The sequence below is a fragment of the Daktulosphaira vitifoliae genome, unplaced genomic scaffold (genome assembly GCF_025091365.1).
Source record: "Daktulosphaira vitifoliae isolate Bord-2020 unplaced genomic scaffold, ASM2509136v1 Scaffold_1, whole genome shotgun sequence".
Lineage (NCBI taxonomy): Eukaryota > Metazoa > Arthropoda > Insecta > Hemiptera > Phylloxeridae > Daktulosphaira > Daktulosphaira vitifoliae.
In genome coordinates, this window is record NW_026099572.1 from 52,710,351 (window position 1) to 52,724,647 (window position 14,297).

Below are 14,297 nucleotides of genomic sequence, written 5' to 3' on the forward strand. Positions count from 1 at the left end.
TATTTCAAAGCATTTTCCTTTTTGAAACGTGATTATACGGATATTTATTATAAGTATTTCAAATGTAAAATTGTAATGCAAAACCACGACAGACTTTGTAACGGTGTACTTTAAAAACATTAATTTTTTAATTGTTTATAATGAGGTATTATAGTAAAATCTATATTATACTTATATTATTATTTTTCTTGTATTATTAACAATTCATTTTTAATTAGCAATTCTAAACAGTTTTCAATGTTTTCTTGAGTTAAAGTATTATGTTAAAAGAATTTTCGACTTATATTTCCATACACTCCTAAAATTATTAGTTATACACGGCTATAACAGACTTAAATATACAGTATATAAACTTAAACACAAGTCTAAAGAGATACACCTATTGTTTTTTAATGAGATACGTGGCAACAAAATATTTGGATCCTCAATAGAAGGCACCAAATACGAGTTAAAAAAAAATGTTTTTTCATGTTGAGTAAATAATCTGTAAAAATAATCATATTTATTGATTATAGATTTTCATATCACTATATTTTACTGACATTTTTGTCTTAGTAGAGAGGCTGTTTATATTGTACTGAATTATAATAGGTCGTCTTTAAACTTAACATGTAGATAATTATTTATTTTTAACAAGCGCATCATGACCTATTAGTGATTATTTACGTAGGAAGAACACCCATTGCAAAGTGATAATTGTCAATAGAGCTAATAGTTATTATTTTTGTTGTTTGTTAAGTTTATAAATCGTCAATTCAATTGCCTTGACTGCACTATAAATTTCTACACGAAGGAATAATTTCCATACTCATCATGACGAAGAACATAATTTAAATTTATAATATGACACCGAGGACGTCATAGTATATTTTCAGTCTTGCTCTTGTTTTTCAATGCACAATTGGATTGTAGTGAGATCGCAAGTTGTACTTTAGATTAGTATGACTATTGGCTATTTGGAATCGTGCCATGCAAATGGTTTTATCTTGTCGTTAGTGATATACATTTAAATGATATATATTTGCTTTACTCGCCAATATTTTGTGAATAATTTTCAAATGAATTATAATTGTACTCTTATATTGACTATAACATAGGTATTGTAATTTGATGCGTCAGAGCTTATTGTATTCGGTTAACAAAAACTATAAAGATGCTTAATTTTATAATACAAACTATAGATGATTATTTTTTTATTGTATTATTGAGCCCGCAAACTGATCTAATAAGCTACACAATAGTACTTGTTGGTACGCGCCCATTTTATATATTTAATTTTACGATGGTACTTTCAACTAACCTCATTAATGGCGGGAATTATTTTCATAAAAACATAAGTCTTATTAAAAACATAGCCGTTACCGTTTTATAAAGTTTAGTCAACATTTTGTGTAGTCTTTTAATAATAGGATGAATATGATAAAAGTGTTCATCATAGGACTGTCTCAGTGTTAGTTAGACATAGTTATTTCGGAAGTAAAAAATACTTCAGCCAACTCATATTTTATATAATATTTCACCGCATGATGATTTTACAATTTCAAGTGATAAAAATAACTTGAAGATTATTTTTTATAGACACGCTATTTAAATAATAAAAATTGAACAGAATTTCTTAATTTTAACCCAATGTAATTATGATGTCGAAATAAGCATAAAAAGTGTACTATATTTATGATTTGCAATACCCCAAACGTTTAATGTTATTGCGACTTTTCAATTGTGGTGACGATAGTAACGGGCAGCCGATCACGCAGAACGAAAAAATGTAATAATATCAATTACGAAAAATTATTGTCATCGATAGATAAGAGTTGACCGCCACCTTCGGGGAGCAACGGTAAAACGCATGCATTATAGGTATGGAATCTAAGGACAGTGTCCACAAGGAAGCCGGTGGCGCCCAACGATAACTGTACTCGGTAACGTACCGATGAGATACCCGTCTTGGGAGCATCTTTGCGGCATTATATACCGTACATGGTCATCCGTTTAAATGCAAATAACACTGACATAGTAGCCCGTGTAAACAGGAAACAACTGAATTTTCGTGCTCGACCTATACTCAGGCGGTAGCAGGCACTTTAATCTCAAGTTGACCGTGAAAACGCGTCGAGACTTAACCGTCGTCAACACCGTGTAATTAGTGTTGTTATATAATCAAATGACCGAGTGTCTACTGCTGTTCATTTAAAGGACTACACAACGGTGGCTTATGTCAGTATAACGTTTTAGTTTGATAAATTTTAGAAATCGTTTTCAAACACATATCGAATTTTCTTAATTTTAATCATTTTGGTTGGGCTGGGTATAAACAATAACAATTTCTAATTCAACAAATGATCGATAGAAATTTAATAGTATATTAAAAATAAAAACAAAAAGTAATAAACCAATGAAGTTGAAAATTACCATTTCTTCCTATTTCCTAAGGCTTAACGAGACATGATTGTTACTGCGAAGTAAACAAATCGATTGGTTCAGCTTACACCTATGTTACCTAAGAAAGTAAATAAATATTTTTTTGGAGAGATTTTTCTTCCACATTGTCTTGGTTTATCGTGAGAAATCTAATTCACGCAAAACTACAGCAGTCAGATGTAGTTGTGCACGTGGATCGTGCTTAAGTAAAATACGTGATTGAAACAATATGTTATTGGAAGTTTATTCTCAAATTGGATCGCCAGATTCATCTTTGCTGAGCTATTGTAATAGTTTTAATACACACTGTGGTTTAGTCAATGGAATACCTACTTACATAGTTGTCATGCGTGCACAGGAGAAGGTGCGTTTTCTGACCATTATTTTCGTCATTTATATGTTTGCAAACATATAGAGAGAAAGTATTGATGGAGATAAAAAGTATTTTACATGCTATAGTTGTACTACTACTGCGGCTGCTATTAAGCACTAATGCTACTAGTCCTTCTGTGTACACAAGGTGATTGATTAACTATACCTCACGCAATATCATTAAAACTATAAAACTTATTATAATTTTTTCTTTTAAGAATTCAATAGTATCAATAGTTCAACAATTTTCAAAAAAAAAAAAATGGTTGTATACCTTCTCTCTTCCATTTAAAGTAGCACCAAATTAAGTTTTTTAAATGGAAAAGTATATGTTTAATTAGCTTAATGATTAGAATATGACTGGTCAGTAACAACTTTTAAACCAGTACTTTAAAAGATATTAGCACTTTTATACTAGGGCAGTAGGAGTAGTTTAGCTCATATATGCCCAAAGAGAAAAATACGAAGGCCCGCTTTATTCCCTCATCATAGTATAAAAGTAGTAATAACTTTTAAAATACTGATTCAAAAATTGTTATAGAACAGTTATTTTCTTATTTTTCAGCTAATTAAACACATATTCTTCCATTTAAATAACATAAGTTGATACAATTTTAAATGGTAATAGGCCCAATTTTTTTTTCTATAGGTTACTATTAATTTTTGAAAAGAAAAAAATATATGTTTTATACCTTTAAAGTTATTGCGTGAGGCATAGTTAATCAATCACCTTGTAAATATGATTATGTGTGTGTGTGCACAATTCATTGCCTCTCATGTATATAATGATAATATTATCGAGCGGGCAGAATTAATATATCGTGCGTATGTGTATGATGGGTTGTTGTGGTCAAAGCCGGTATTATTGTGACCACCTATAAGCTGTCCATGTTGACCGTACTTATCACATAATATACATGTGCTTAGAAAGTTGTTTTATAAATATTGTTTTTTTCTTATATACTTCCTCTCTTTTGATTGTATGTCGCGACAGGAACAGCATACTTCCTTCCTTTAAGCCAGTTGTCGTCTGCTTGTTGTTCTTCTTTTTTACCCAGTCTCTTTAGCTGATCGTCAGAGAAAGTGAAATGATGCAAACACCATCACTCGTTGACGTGAGAGCAAGATGCTTCTTATCTCAGGAGCCGCAACGGGCCCCCCTAAGCCTTGCAGGTTATGCTAACGGTAAATCAAACGTTTCCTATTTCTCATTGATGTTTATTACCGAATATAACATAATGTGCTATAGTTTGAACATAATATGTTTAAACACACAAATGTTTAAAAAAAATTCGTATTTTGGCTGTTTTAGCAACATTACTTTGTTGATCAAATTTGTGTTGCGACCATTTAAGTCTTTTCGAATAATAATAAACTTAAGCGCACGCGTTTATTGTCCAACTCATTTGTTGAAGAGTTTTACTGCTGTCGTTTTTTTTGTATTAAGTGTAGGTACTATAGGTAGCAGTGAGCAGTTGAAATATTATTAACAGGTTTTTATTGTTAGTAAATTTTTTTTTTTTTTTTTTTTTTAAATGAATGTCTCGTTAAGAAGAAGTCTTCGCGTAAAATAAACGTTACAGTCATTAACACTCGTTTTTGTGGTCATCACTATCAACACGACAACAATAATTAGACTCGTCATCGTGCCGTCACAGCATCATCAAATTTAGACGGGTCCTATAATATAAGTGACATGAATCTGTTCAATTTTTTAATCTGAGTTAATTGGGGAATTGTTTTTATGTAAAAACAACAATGTTGTTTATGTCAATCGTTTTGTCATTCAAGTAGTCTATTGAATCAAAATTAATTGACATTTAATAAATTTCAACGAATGCCTTTTCAGGTAAATCATGTGTTCATCTTTACGTCATCCGTGTAAAATTTTTTGTATATTTTATAGAATTCATTAATAATTTTCGAGTAAAATTACTCTTATACTAGGGTCGAGCAAAAAATGTTTTTTTTTTCAATCAAATAATTAATTTTAAACATGATATTTTTCTTGATGATATTTTATATAAAACAATTGTTTTAAACGATTTAAACAAGCGCTATTTTATTAATTTAGATGTTTAAAACATGTTTTAATCGTGGAGTTTAAAAAGAAATATTTTAAACAACCCAACCCCATCTTATACACACTTGACTGTATTCGACCTGAAAAAATAAAGACGTTTGCTCATTGGTTATAACAACGGCTACTACTACGCCATTACTACTAATACTACGTCTAGTATTGACTAGTTACATCTATCAGTTGTATACGAGTATGTTATTACAAAAGATGAAAACGAACAGTTGTTTTTTTTTTTCAGTTTATGTTGGTATGTTTACCCTGTAATAAATGGCGTTTACACGTGAGAATTAAACGGTTAAAAACAGCGAAAAAAAATAATTGACCAACCTAAGGTAAATTGCAGTACAATAATATTATGGTGAATACGTATTGTTTTATAGGAACGCATAAAAAACATGGCTCTAGGCGGGACGCTATAGTAGCTTGTCTTTTAAGTTGAATATATGTTTAGATTGAATAGAAAGATAGTAAAAATTGTTTTACATTAGTGTTTTTACATCGCAGGCGTATAAATAAATAGCAACAACGTGTTATCTACGCAATATTCTACGACTAACCACAAAAATACTCATAAAATGTATAGTTTTCTCTAGTAAACGCTTAACATAATTTTATTATCATCAAATTAGCAGAGTTTATACTTTGTATGGTTATTTGGGCCTCGAGCACCCGTATCGCGTTAAAACAAAATAGAAAGTTTCAAAAATAATAACCAAAAAAAATTCACTTCTTTAATATCGTGTTCGGTGACCGACTATTATGTGATTATGATTGTTAAATATATGTTATACTATTAAATACAATTGCAGAAACAGACCATTAACTAAAGCTCACGGGTCCAGTTCAAACGTTGAGTCGCATATCGTTCTTACTTGACCCGCCGTATACATCAGTCAGTAGACATACACATTAATATGTACCGCGCGTGTCCAAATGATTTCAAACGAATGTAATAACAATTTCACGGGGCTTGCACGATTTTATTACAATTATGTTTAAGTGTGAAACTTTCCACACAATTTTGATGCATGAATTATTCTATATTAAGCTAACGGGACCCAAAACAATTTCCATAACATTTACATATTTTATAAACTTTAAAGCCTACAAAAATTAGTTAGTATTTATCGACTTAAAAAACTTAGGTCTTCATAATTTTGAATAAAAGTGATTCTTTCCGTGAATATTTTAAGTCAAATATTTGGTAAACATGCTATAAAATACTTGAACGCACTAAAAACCGTTTACATTACAAAGCTAACTGTATTTTCTAGAAAAACGCCTGTACGATAATACGAGTTACACTGTCTATTTTATATTTAAGTCCAGTCGTTTGTTATCCAAACTATTCACTGTGTTCTTCTTGCCATACAAATACTGTGGCTTAACCCATCTATGTCCATGTAATATATGGTAATATTTTATTTTAGTAACATTATGGACAGTAGCCCAAAATATACAGTATGCAATTGACAACTAATTAATCTACTTAAAATGGTCATATAAACTTAACTTATGAACATATCAAAACAAAAGCAAATTAAGTATAAAAAAAATATATCCAATTATCATGGTAAAAATAAATAACCGCAATATTTGTAAACTATTGATTAAATATTAGTCAATGTTATTATTATCAATTATTTTAACTAAATAGTTCGCACAATTATAAATATATTGTGTATCATTGCATTGATATTATGGTAACCTATAGATTTTTCATTGACCCGAACGAAAAATAGTAAAAAAATGACTTTATAAAAAAATAAAATGGATTAATTTTAATATAATTAATATTATTTAATTTACCAATGAACACGCATTCCATGATATATAAAATTTGATTTAGAAATAGTATATTGAATAAATTTTGTAAATATGAAACTTTTTTTTAGCCACTACTATTTCTACGAGTACAAATCAGACTAGTCATCAACAAACAATAGGATGGGCGACTTCAACGCCAATTGTTTCTGAACGAGACCAAAGACCCCGTTCATCGACGGCACCCGTTATTGTGGCCACTGTGCTGACCAACAAAACCGAACGAAGTGGTAATACCACTTACATTAATAACTATCATCTCATTGTTTTATAACTATTTTTAGTTATTTTATAACACTCAACATTATTGTTTATTAAATAGTTTTTATATATTTTTGTTTAATTTTTTAGTGTATCAACCTAATTCTCCACCAACTAGAGAAAAAGTCCGCTCAGAAGAAAATGTACGACTCAGATCATCTGAGCAACACAGGTCTAGTTCTAGTTTGTCGCAAACGTCTTCTTCAGGGTGGGATCAAACTGACTCAACGGGTATGTGAACTTTGTTTACTATATAATGAATTATATATCTAATAAGGTATTTTTCAGAATGTGTTACCAGGAGATTACTTATTGAAGATTTTGATAACGAATGCAAACTCAAAGAAATTGCTGATTCCATTTCCCGAATTCATCCTCGAAATAATAATATTGGAATACTATCCAAATCAAGAAATCTGGAACTAAGCAAAGACACGGACGTTACCAATCAAAAACAAGTAAGTTTTTAATATATTTTTAATTTGTATGATATATATATTATTAACTCAATAATTTTTTATAGGTGCGTGGTGATCCAGACGGTTGTGGTTTGGATTTGTCATTACGATACTCGCCCAATTCCGAACTTAGAGTCGAATTGCCAACCGAAGATCTTTTGAACATAAAGAAAGGATGGCTTATGAAACAAGGAAGCACGCCAGATGTAAGTAGTTAAAAAAATTATAAAGCATTTTGTAAAAATTATTTCCTTTCTTTTAGGAATGGAATAAACATTGGTTTGTGTTAAGAGGATCTGCATTATTATTTTACCGCGATCCTACTGCTGAAGACCAAGGTATTCTTGATGGTGTTGTCGATTTAAGTTGTGTAACTACTGTCAATGATGTACAAGTGAATAGAAATTATGGATTTCAAACAACCGTAAGTTATTAATAACTTTTTACTTAAATTTTTTCTTAAAGTTTGAACTTACTAAAAATTTTTATCTAGTCCTGGGATGATAAAAGAGTAATTTTATCAGCAATAACAACAGGAATACGAACAAATTGGGTTTCTGCTATTCGAAGAGCTGCTGGGCTTACCGAGGATAATATACTTGTTAAACCATCGTAAGTTTTACCGTTTATGTTTACTTTAATAAATAAAATAAAATAATTTTTTGTATTAATATAGGTTGGATGGAACATTATCATCTTCGAGATCAGTATTATTTTCATCGGATGATGAATATAGGACTGCTTCAGAATGTGGACGTCATGAAAGCAGTGATTGGGGAGATACTTTACCACCATCACCTCCACTTAATCGGACACCTATTTCAAAAGTAAAAGAGCGAGCTAGAGGAGGACCTCGGAGTAGAATTTTTACTGGTGGAAGTTTAGCAGCAAAACGGTCAAAGTCTTCACCTCCTGTGTCTCCAAAAAGTTTATCTGAAACTTCAAAATCTGATGATCTTTTACTATCTTCATGTGCTGAATCTGATGACACTAAGGTATGAGTAGTTATAAACTTTATAAATAATTTTACTTATTTCAGAAATATTCCATATAAATTAAACACTATTAAGTAATTTATTGTATTAATTGTATACAGAGTGACCACAGTTCTTTAGTTGGCCGAGTTGGTAAACAAGCAGATGATTTAGCTGAAGTTAAAAAACAACTTACTACTGTGCTGTGTCAATTAAGTAATGCCGAACAAGAATTGATAAGACTGCGGCAGCGTAAACATGATGTATTAGCGTTACAAAAACAAGTCGAAACAATGGCCACGTCGTTAAAAATGGCCGAAGATATGATCAAACAAAAATCAGATCAATTAACTGAATTTGAATCACTGAAAAAGCTGTAAGAATCTAAATAAAGTTTTAACATACTAAATTAACCTTTTATAACGTTAAATTAATTTGTAGATATAGAGACGAGAAAAAAACTTGGGAAGCTGCCTTACTATCGGTGCAAAGTCAATCTGAACAACATCTAGAAGAATTAGAGAGAACAAGAGAACAAGTATCCAGACTTAGAGGTACACTAGCAGATGTGTCTGATCGTTTGGCTAGAGGAATCGAAGAGAATGAATCTCTTTATAGAAGAGTGCGAGAACTCGAAGGTCGTTCTATACCTATAAATACTTCAATTCGAGATAGTCGTGCCCGAAGTTTAGATTCATTGAGTGATCTTACAAATATTGATTTGGATTTAGATACAGAAAATATGGATAAAGAAAGGTTTGTTAAAATAAATGAAATTAATTGATTGGTGTTGCTAATAATTTTTTTTCATTAATTATAGGGTTGTTGAAGAATATGAAGATCTTCGCTGTAGATTTGAAAAGGCTGTTCATGAAATTCGAGCTATGAAACGAGAACTTAAAGAATCAAATGTACAGACAGATATTTTAGAGTTAGAACTGATCAACGCTAGACAAGATTTACATATCAGACAACAAACTTATGAAAGTCAAGCTTCAATGATGGCAGCTAGGATTCAAGATTTAACCACAAAACTTACTGCTGCTGATAAACAAGTAAAATATAAAACATAATATATTTTATATTTAAAATATTCTTTTTAAATAATTGCTAAGTAATATGATATTAATTTGCCTCTGTTAATTTTTAGATTCGCTTACTCAAACAAAAGTTAACAAAATCCGAAGGTCGTGATAAACGAAGATCTTTATCATTAAAAGGACGTGAATCATTTACTATTTGCAAAGAGCTCGAAGAAAAGCTAGTCGATTTGGAAAAGAAAATAGGCAAGATTGATACAAAAGGCAATGGAACCATCGAGAAGACAGAGTCAACTGAAACGGGTTGTCGAGCAAGTACTGTAGCGTCAAGACTTAGACGGAAGTCTTTGGATAGTGCAACGAGTTGTGAACCTATGAAAGTGCTTATACGCATGACTTCTCTTGAGAACCGCATTGCTGAATTACAAAAACCAAATCAAGACTCGACGAACATTTCCATAGATGATAGTATTGAAACTAAAGATACAGAAGTATTGAAAATTGAACGGGCCTGGAGATCAAAGCTTGGTGAAATCGCATCTAAAAGAAAGAAGTTGCTTGATGAAGGAAAATTGGACAGTGAAACAAAAACTACTTTATTAGCAGAAAAGGTAGCCACTGAGGCAGTTTTCTTAAATAAACTAAGGCAATTAATGAAAAATGATGCTGCAGTTGAGACCTCAAATCGACTTAAAAATCGTCTTGAAGCCAATCTTGATTTGTTTGCAGAGGTTAAAAAAATCACTAATATAAAAAACAATACAGAAAAGAGGGTTAAAGAGTTTTTAGAAAATAGACTGAGCATAATTTATAAGCATAAATGGGATACCGATGATATTAGGAGTGTCGCTTATGAGTGTTTAGAGAGTATTGTGACGGATACTGAAATGCACATGGCACTTGACTACTATTTTAAGACTCAAGATCTGACGGACAAAGGAAGTGTTATGTTAATACAATGCGTTTTAAACAGAAGTAAACTTGAAACATGGCTTCTCGACGTTCGTAAACTAATTGAAACTCAGATGGAAGAAGTTATACAAGGGTTACCAAATAAGAATAAACGTTGTGAAAATAATGGCTGTTTAGTTGAATATTTTGAGGTAGCTGTACTTCATTGCATGTTGGAATCTGGTTTGAAATTAGTGGATAAAAGATCTCCAAAAAGCAAAATGGAAATGAACGAATCTGAAACAATATCCGAATGTCAATATTTGGCGGCAAAAATATGCAATTGCCTATCTTTACAAGACGATGAACGAATGTTGCAAGATAGTTTGGGCGGAGTGGAGTCAGAAGTTTTAGCTTTGCGTACTTGTATGGAAGAAATAATTGATAAGCGCCAGTTAAACGGACCAGCTTCCGACCCGCAACCATTGCGCAATGAAAGCAAGACCACATCTTGGATTGAAGATGTGTGCAACAAGTGTCATGACTTACGCATGCAAATAGCTTCACTACAAATGTACCTTGCTCAATGTCAAGAATGTCAGCGATGTGTATATTTACAAGAGAAGATCCAGAGTTACGAACAAGAGCACAATGATGAACTAGAAAACGTGCAAAAACGACACAAGATGGACATGGCAGAGCTTAAGAGTAGACTGGAAGAGGAAAAACAAAAAACGTTGGCTGTCAGCGAACAAGAGCAAAACGTATTAAAAGATCGTATAAGAAAACTAGAAAAGCGATTGAGTGCATTAGACGCCGAGTACAGTCAACAGATGGATAACTTGAGATTATCTTATCAGCTTTCATTAGCTTCTAATGAAATGCCTAGTACTGTCATGACAGAGGAGTCGACCAAGCTTAGATATCAAACAGAAATCGAGCACTTACGAGTAAGATAAATTTTAATACTATCTATCTCATATAGTTATTCGATTATAAATAATAATAAAATCATCTGAATTTTGATTGTGTGATTTTGTTTAACTAATATTTTTTATTTGAACCTAGGCTTTGTGTGAAAAAGGTCTTTTAGCGATGGAAAATTCACATAGGCGTATTATAGCCGAGTTGGAAGAAAAACACCGTCAAGAGACCGAAGCATTAAGAGTGGAAAAAGAACAAGCTCTTGCTGAAGAAACTCACGCTACACTTGCGGGTAAGTTAATTAATAACGAGAGTTAACATAATGTATGATTGAATATTTATAAAATATTTTAGCATTGGATGCAATGAGAAAAGCGCATGAAGCTGAAGTACAAAAAGAAGTAACTAAATTTAAGTCGGAGTTTTTGAAAAAGGTTCAATCTAGCCATGATATTGGTACTCTACATAAAGAACATGAGTGAGTACATCATACTCTGTACAATTTTTTTTACTGAAATATTTTTTATACCTTCATTTTAATTTTTAGAGCTGAAATGGAAGAGATTAAAAAAGAGATACTTTCGTTATCTGAAAAATATTCCATAAAGTGTGTAGAGTCGGCCAATTTGGAAGAAGAATTGAAATCAGCCAATTCTCAACTTGCTCAAGCTCAACAACAAATTTTTCAATTAGATTCCAGGTAGTTTATAGATGATGAAAATTATATTAATTTTTTTATCAGTAAAAATTTTGATTAATATATTATTTAATTAGGAACAAACAGCTCCGAGCACATTTAATATCAGAATGTAACGATTTGCCTTTAGAACTTGAGTTAGTGAATGCTGGAGCTGAACTGACCCGTTTAAAACAAGACATTCTGGTATGTAACCATTTATGCTGTACTACGAGCATGTGAATGAATTAAATTTATTAGTTAATGCATGGAAATTTCAGTTATTTTTTTGGATTGTTTTTTTTTTATAAATTAAAAATCTTTGCTATAATTATATTATATATTATTATATATATATTCATAAATGTATATCATTTTCCTTCTTTTACAATTTCGTTGGCCAAATGACAACAGTATGTATCTCGATTTTTATAATTTTCCAGAATTAATAAAAAATTGAGCGTGTTTCAAAACCTATAAATTTACCATTTTTTTTACAAACATATCATTAGGAGATTTATATACTTCACAAAAAACCAGATTGTACAATATTAAGTTGTTATTTTTAATAAAATATTTTTGCTATTTTTGTTTTTATTTATTTATTATGGAAACTATAATAGCATAGCAACTAATTAGAAATCCGCAGTAATTATGGTAAACAAATAACGTAAAAAGGTTATAAAAATCTTAATTCCAAAATCTTATTTTAAAAACATTTCAAAATACGTGTTATTACTGTTTGGTCAACGATTTATATTTATACTTCTTATTACTATTAGCTTCTTATAAAGACTTTTTTTGTAGTTCTAGTAGAGGTAATTTTCTATAGAATTATTAACGTTAAAAGTACCTGTAGTTTAATCTTAAGTATTTTGAGTATAATGAATGTAACTCTCTATTTGTAAATTTTATACCTACTTTTTTGCTTGACTGCACCCTTCACAGCATGGTGAATCGCTTGAAAGCATTTTGAACAGTGTTGAACAGTACAGTGCTGGCGCAATAATGGCGAAAGTCGACCGTCCTGTTATTGTAGCGCTGGTAAATAAGTTGCGGCACTTCTCTAAACATGATCTTCAAGGTAGATATAAGCCCGTCAGAATTTTGTTTTATATTTTTTATTGACTATTTTCAATGAATTCATATTAATGGGTATTCAATTTTCCAATAATTATTATTGTCAATAAATGATTACTGGAAGAGGGTGAATTTTGAGTTTATATATATGTTATTTGAAGAATTCAAAAAAAATATATGGATCAACCTAGTTATTAAACTGAATTTTTTAATTACTTAATTGAGTATACATTTTACGGTAATATTTGATTATGGAAAAAATTATTTGAACCTCATAATATAATGCTTGTAGTAGAAGTATACCTTGAACCCATTTTATTTTAACCTGATTGGATAACTAATGTATAATAATATTTTAGTATAGTGAAGGTGGTGGTGTTCGATTGGTGTATTGTGGTTCGATTTCATAATCTAACATATATTGTACATTATGTTTACGTCAAAATTCACCCCAGTCCGATGATAATTTTTATACATTTCGATAACTCTTTAAGTCACATAAATGTGACAACATGAATTAAAATTCTGAATTAATATTATATTCCAATTAATTTTTTAGAACCCATTGTCGTCGAGTCACAAATTACATCAAAAAAAAGTAACGTGATTCCTAAAAATACAGAACCCTCGCCTCTTTGTGAAGCAGGTAAGTCTTTTTTTTTGAAAAAGTCGTAATATAATATATCATGACTACAAAAAATAGCATACTATGCTGTTTTTTGTAAATAACAGGACGGGTACATTAATTAACATTTATTTTTACAGAGCCGAAGAGGTATCTGTCACATCAAAATAACAACAAAAATAATATCGGCAAAGAAATGACTACGTCCTCTTCATACAGGCGGTGTAATGGTATTCTATTGAAATCTCCTGGCATGTGTGGAATGGTTGCCGATCGAAAGAAAATATTTGAACAACGTTGATCGAACTAAAAACTAATACTGAAGTTCATGATAACTCGTTTATATTATTATATTTAACAATTCATATTGAATTATTTTATATTACATATTATGAATAAATAATAGAAATGTTAATTTTTTTTAACGTTTCAAAAACTCAAATGTGTTCAACAAACTTATCTATTTTGTACATCATTTATATATTAAATTATTTTAAACATACACTTTAAAAACATTTTACCTTAAGTTTTTTCCTTGTTTATATAACCATTATTATAATAGACACCCCTTACACGACCTATAATAAGTGAGTTATTGGTACAATTACTTTTTCTTTTGAGCTATTTTACTGATGTTAATAGTTTTTATAATGATATTAATTTAACAA

General features: G+C 30.6%; 1 protein-coding gene across 3 annotated transcripts in view; it reads left to right on the forward strand.

The window, feature by feature from the left end:
• Window positions 1-14,099, forward strand: part of LOC126896136 (protein outspread) — a 65,503-nt gene extending 51,404 nt beyond the window's left edge. For 2 of the 3 annotated variants that reach the window (XM_050668629.1, XM_050668630.1), the window contains 18 exons: window positions 6,772-6,930; window positions 7,052-7,192; window positions 7,250-7,419; window positions 7,485-7,625; window positions 7,682-7,843; window positions 7,913-8,031; window positions 8,096-8,414; window positions 8,516-8,769; window positions 8,835-9,149; window positions 9,214-9,448; window positions 9,544-11,274; window positions 11,393-11,540; window positions 11,603-11,726; window positions 11,796-11,948; window positions 12,023-12,131; window positions 12,873-13,008; window positions 13,564-13,650; window positions 13,770-14,099. In XM_050668629.1, coding sequence (XP_050524586.1) covers window positions 6,772-6,930; window positions 7,052-7,192; window positions 7,250-7,419; window positions 7,485-7,625; window positions 7,682-7,843; window positions 7,913-8,031; window positions 8,096-8,414; window positions 8,516-8,769; window positions 8,835-9,149; window positions 9,214-9,448; window positions 9,544-11,274; window positions 11,393-11,540; window positions 11,603-11,726; window positions 11,796-11,948; window positions 12,023-12,131; window positions 12,873-13,008; window positions 13,564-13,650; window positions 13,770-13,930 — 4,664 coding nt within the window. In that variant the 3' untranslated portion in view covers window positions 13,931-14,099. The remainder of the gene's footprint in view (window positions 1-6,771; window positions 6,931-7,051; window positions 7,193-7,249; window positions 7,420-7,484; window positions 7,626-7,681; window positions 7,844-7,912; window positions 8,032-8,095; window positions 8,415-8,515; window positions 8,770-8,834; window positions 9,150-9,213; window positions 9,449-9,543; window positions 11,275-11,392; window positions 11,541-11,602; window positions 11,727-11,795; window positions 11,949-12,022; window positions 12,132-12,872; window positions 13,009-13,563; window positions 13,651-13,769) is intronic. The other variant, XM_050668632.1, reaches the window with a different exon arrangement.
• The last annotated feature ends 198 nt before the right edge of the window (window positions 14,100-14,297 follow it).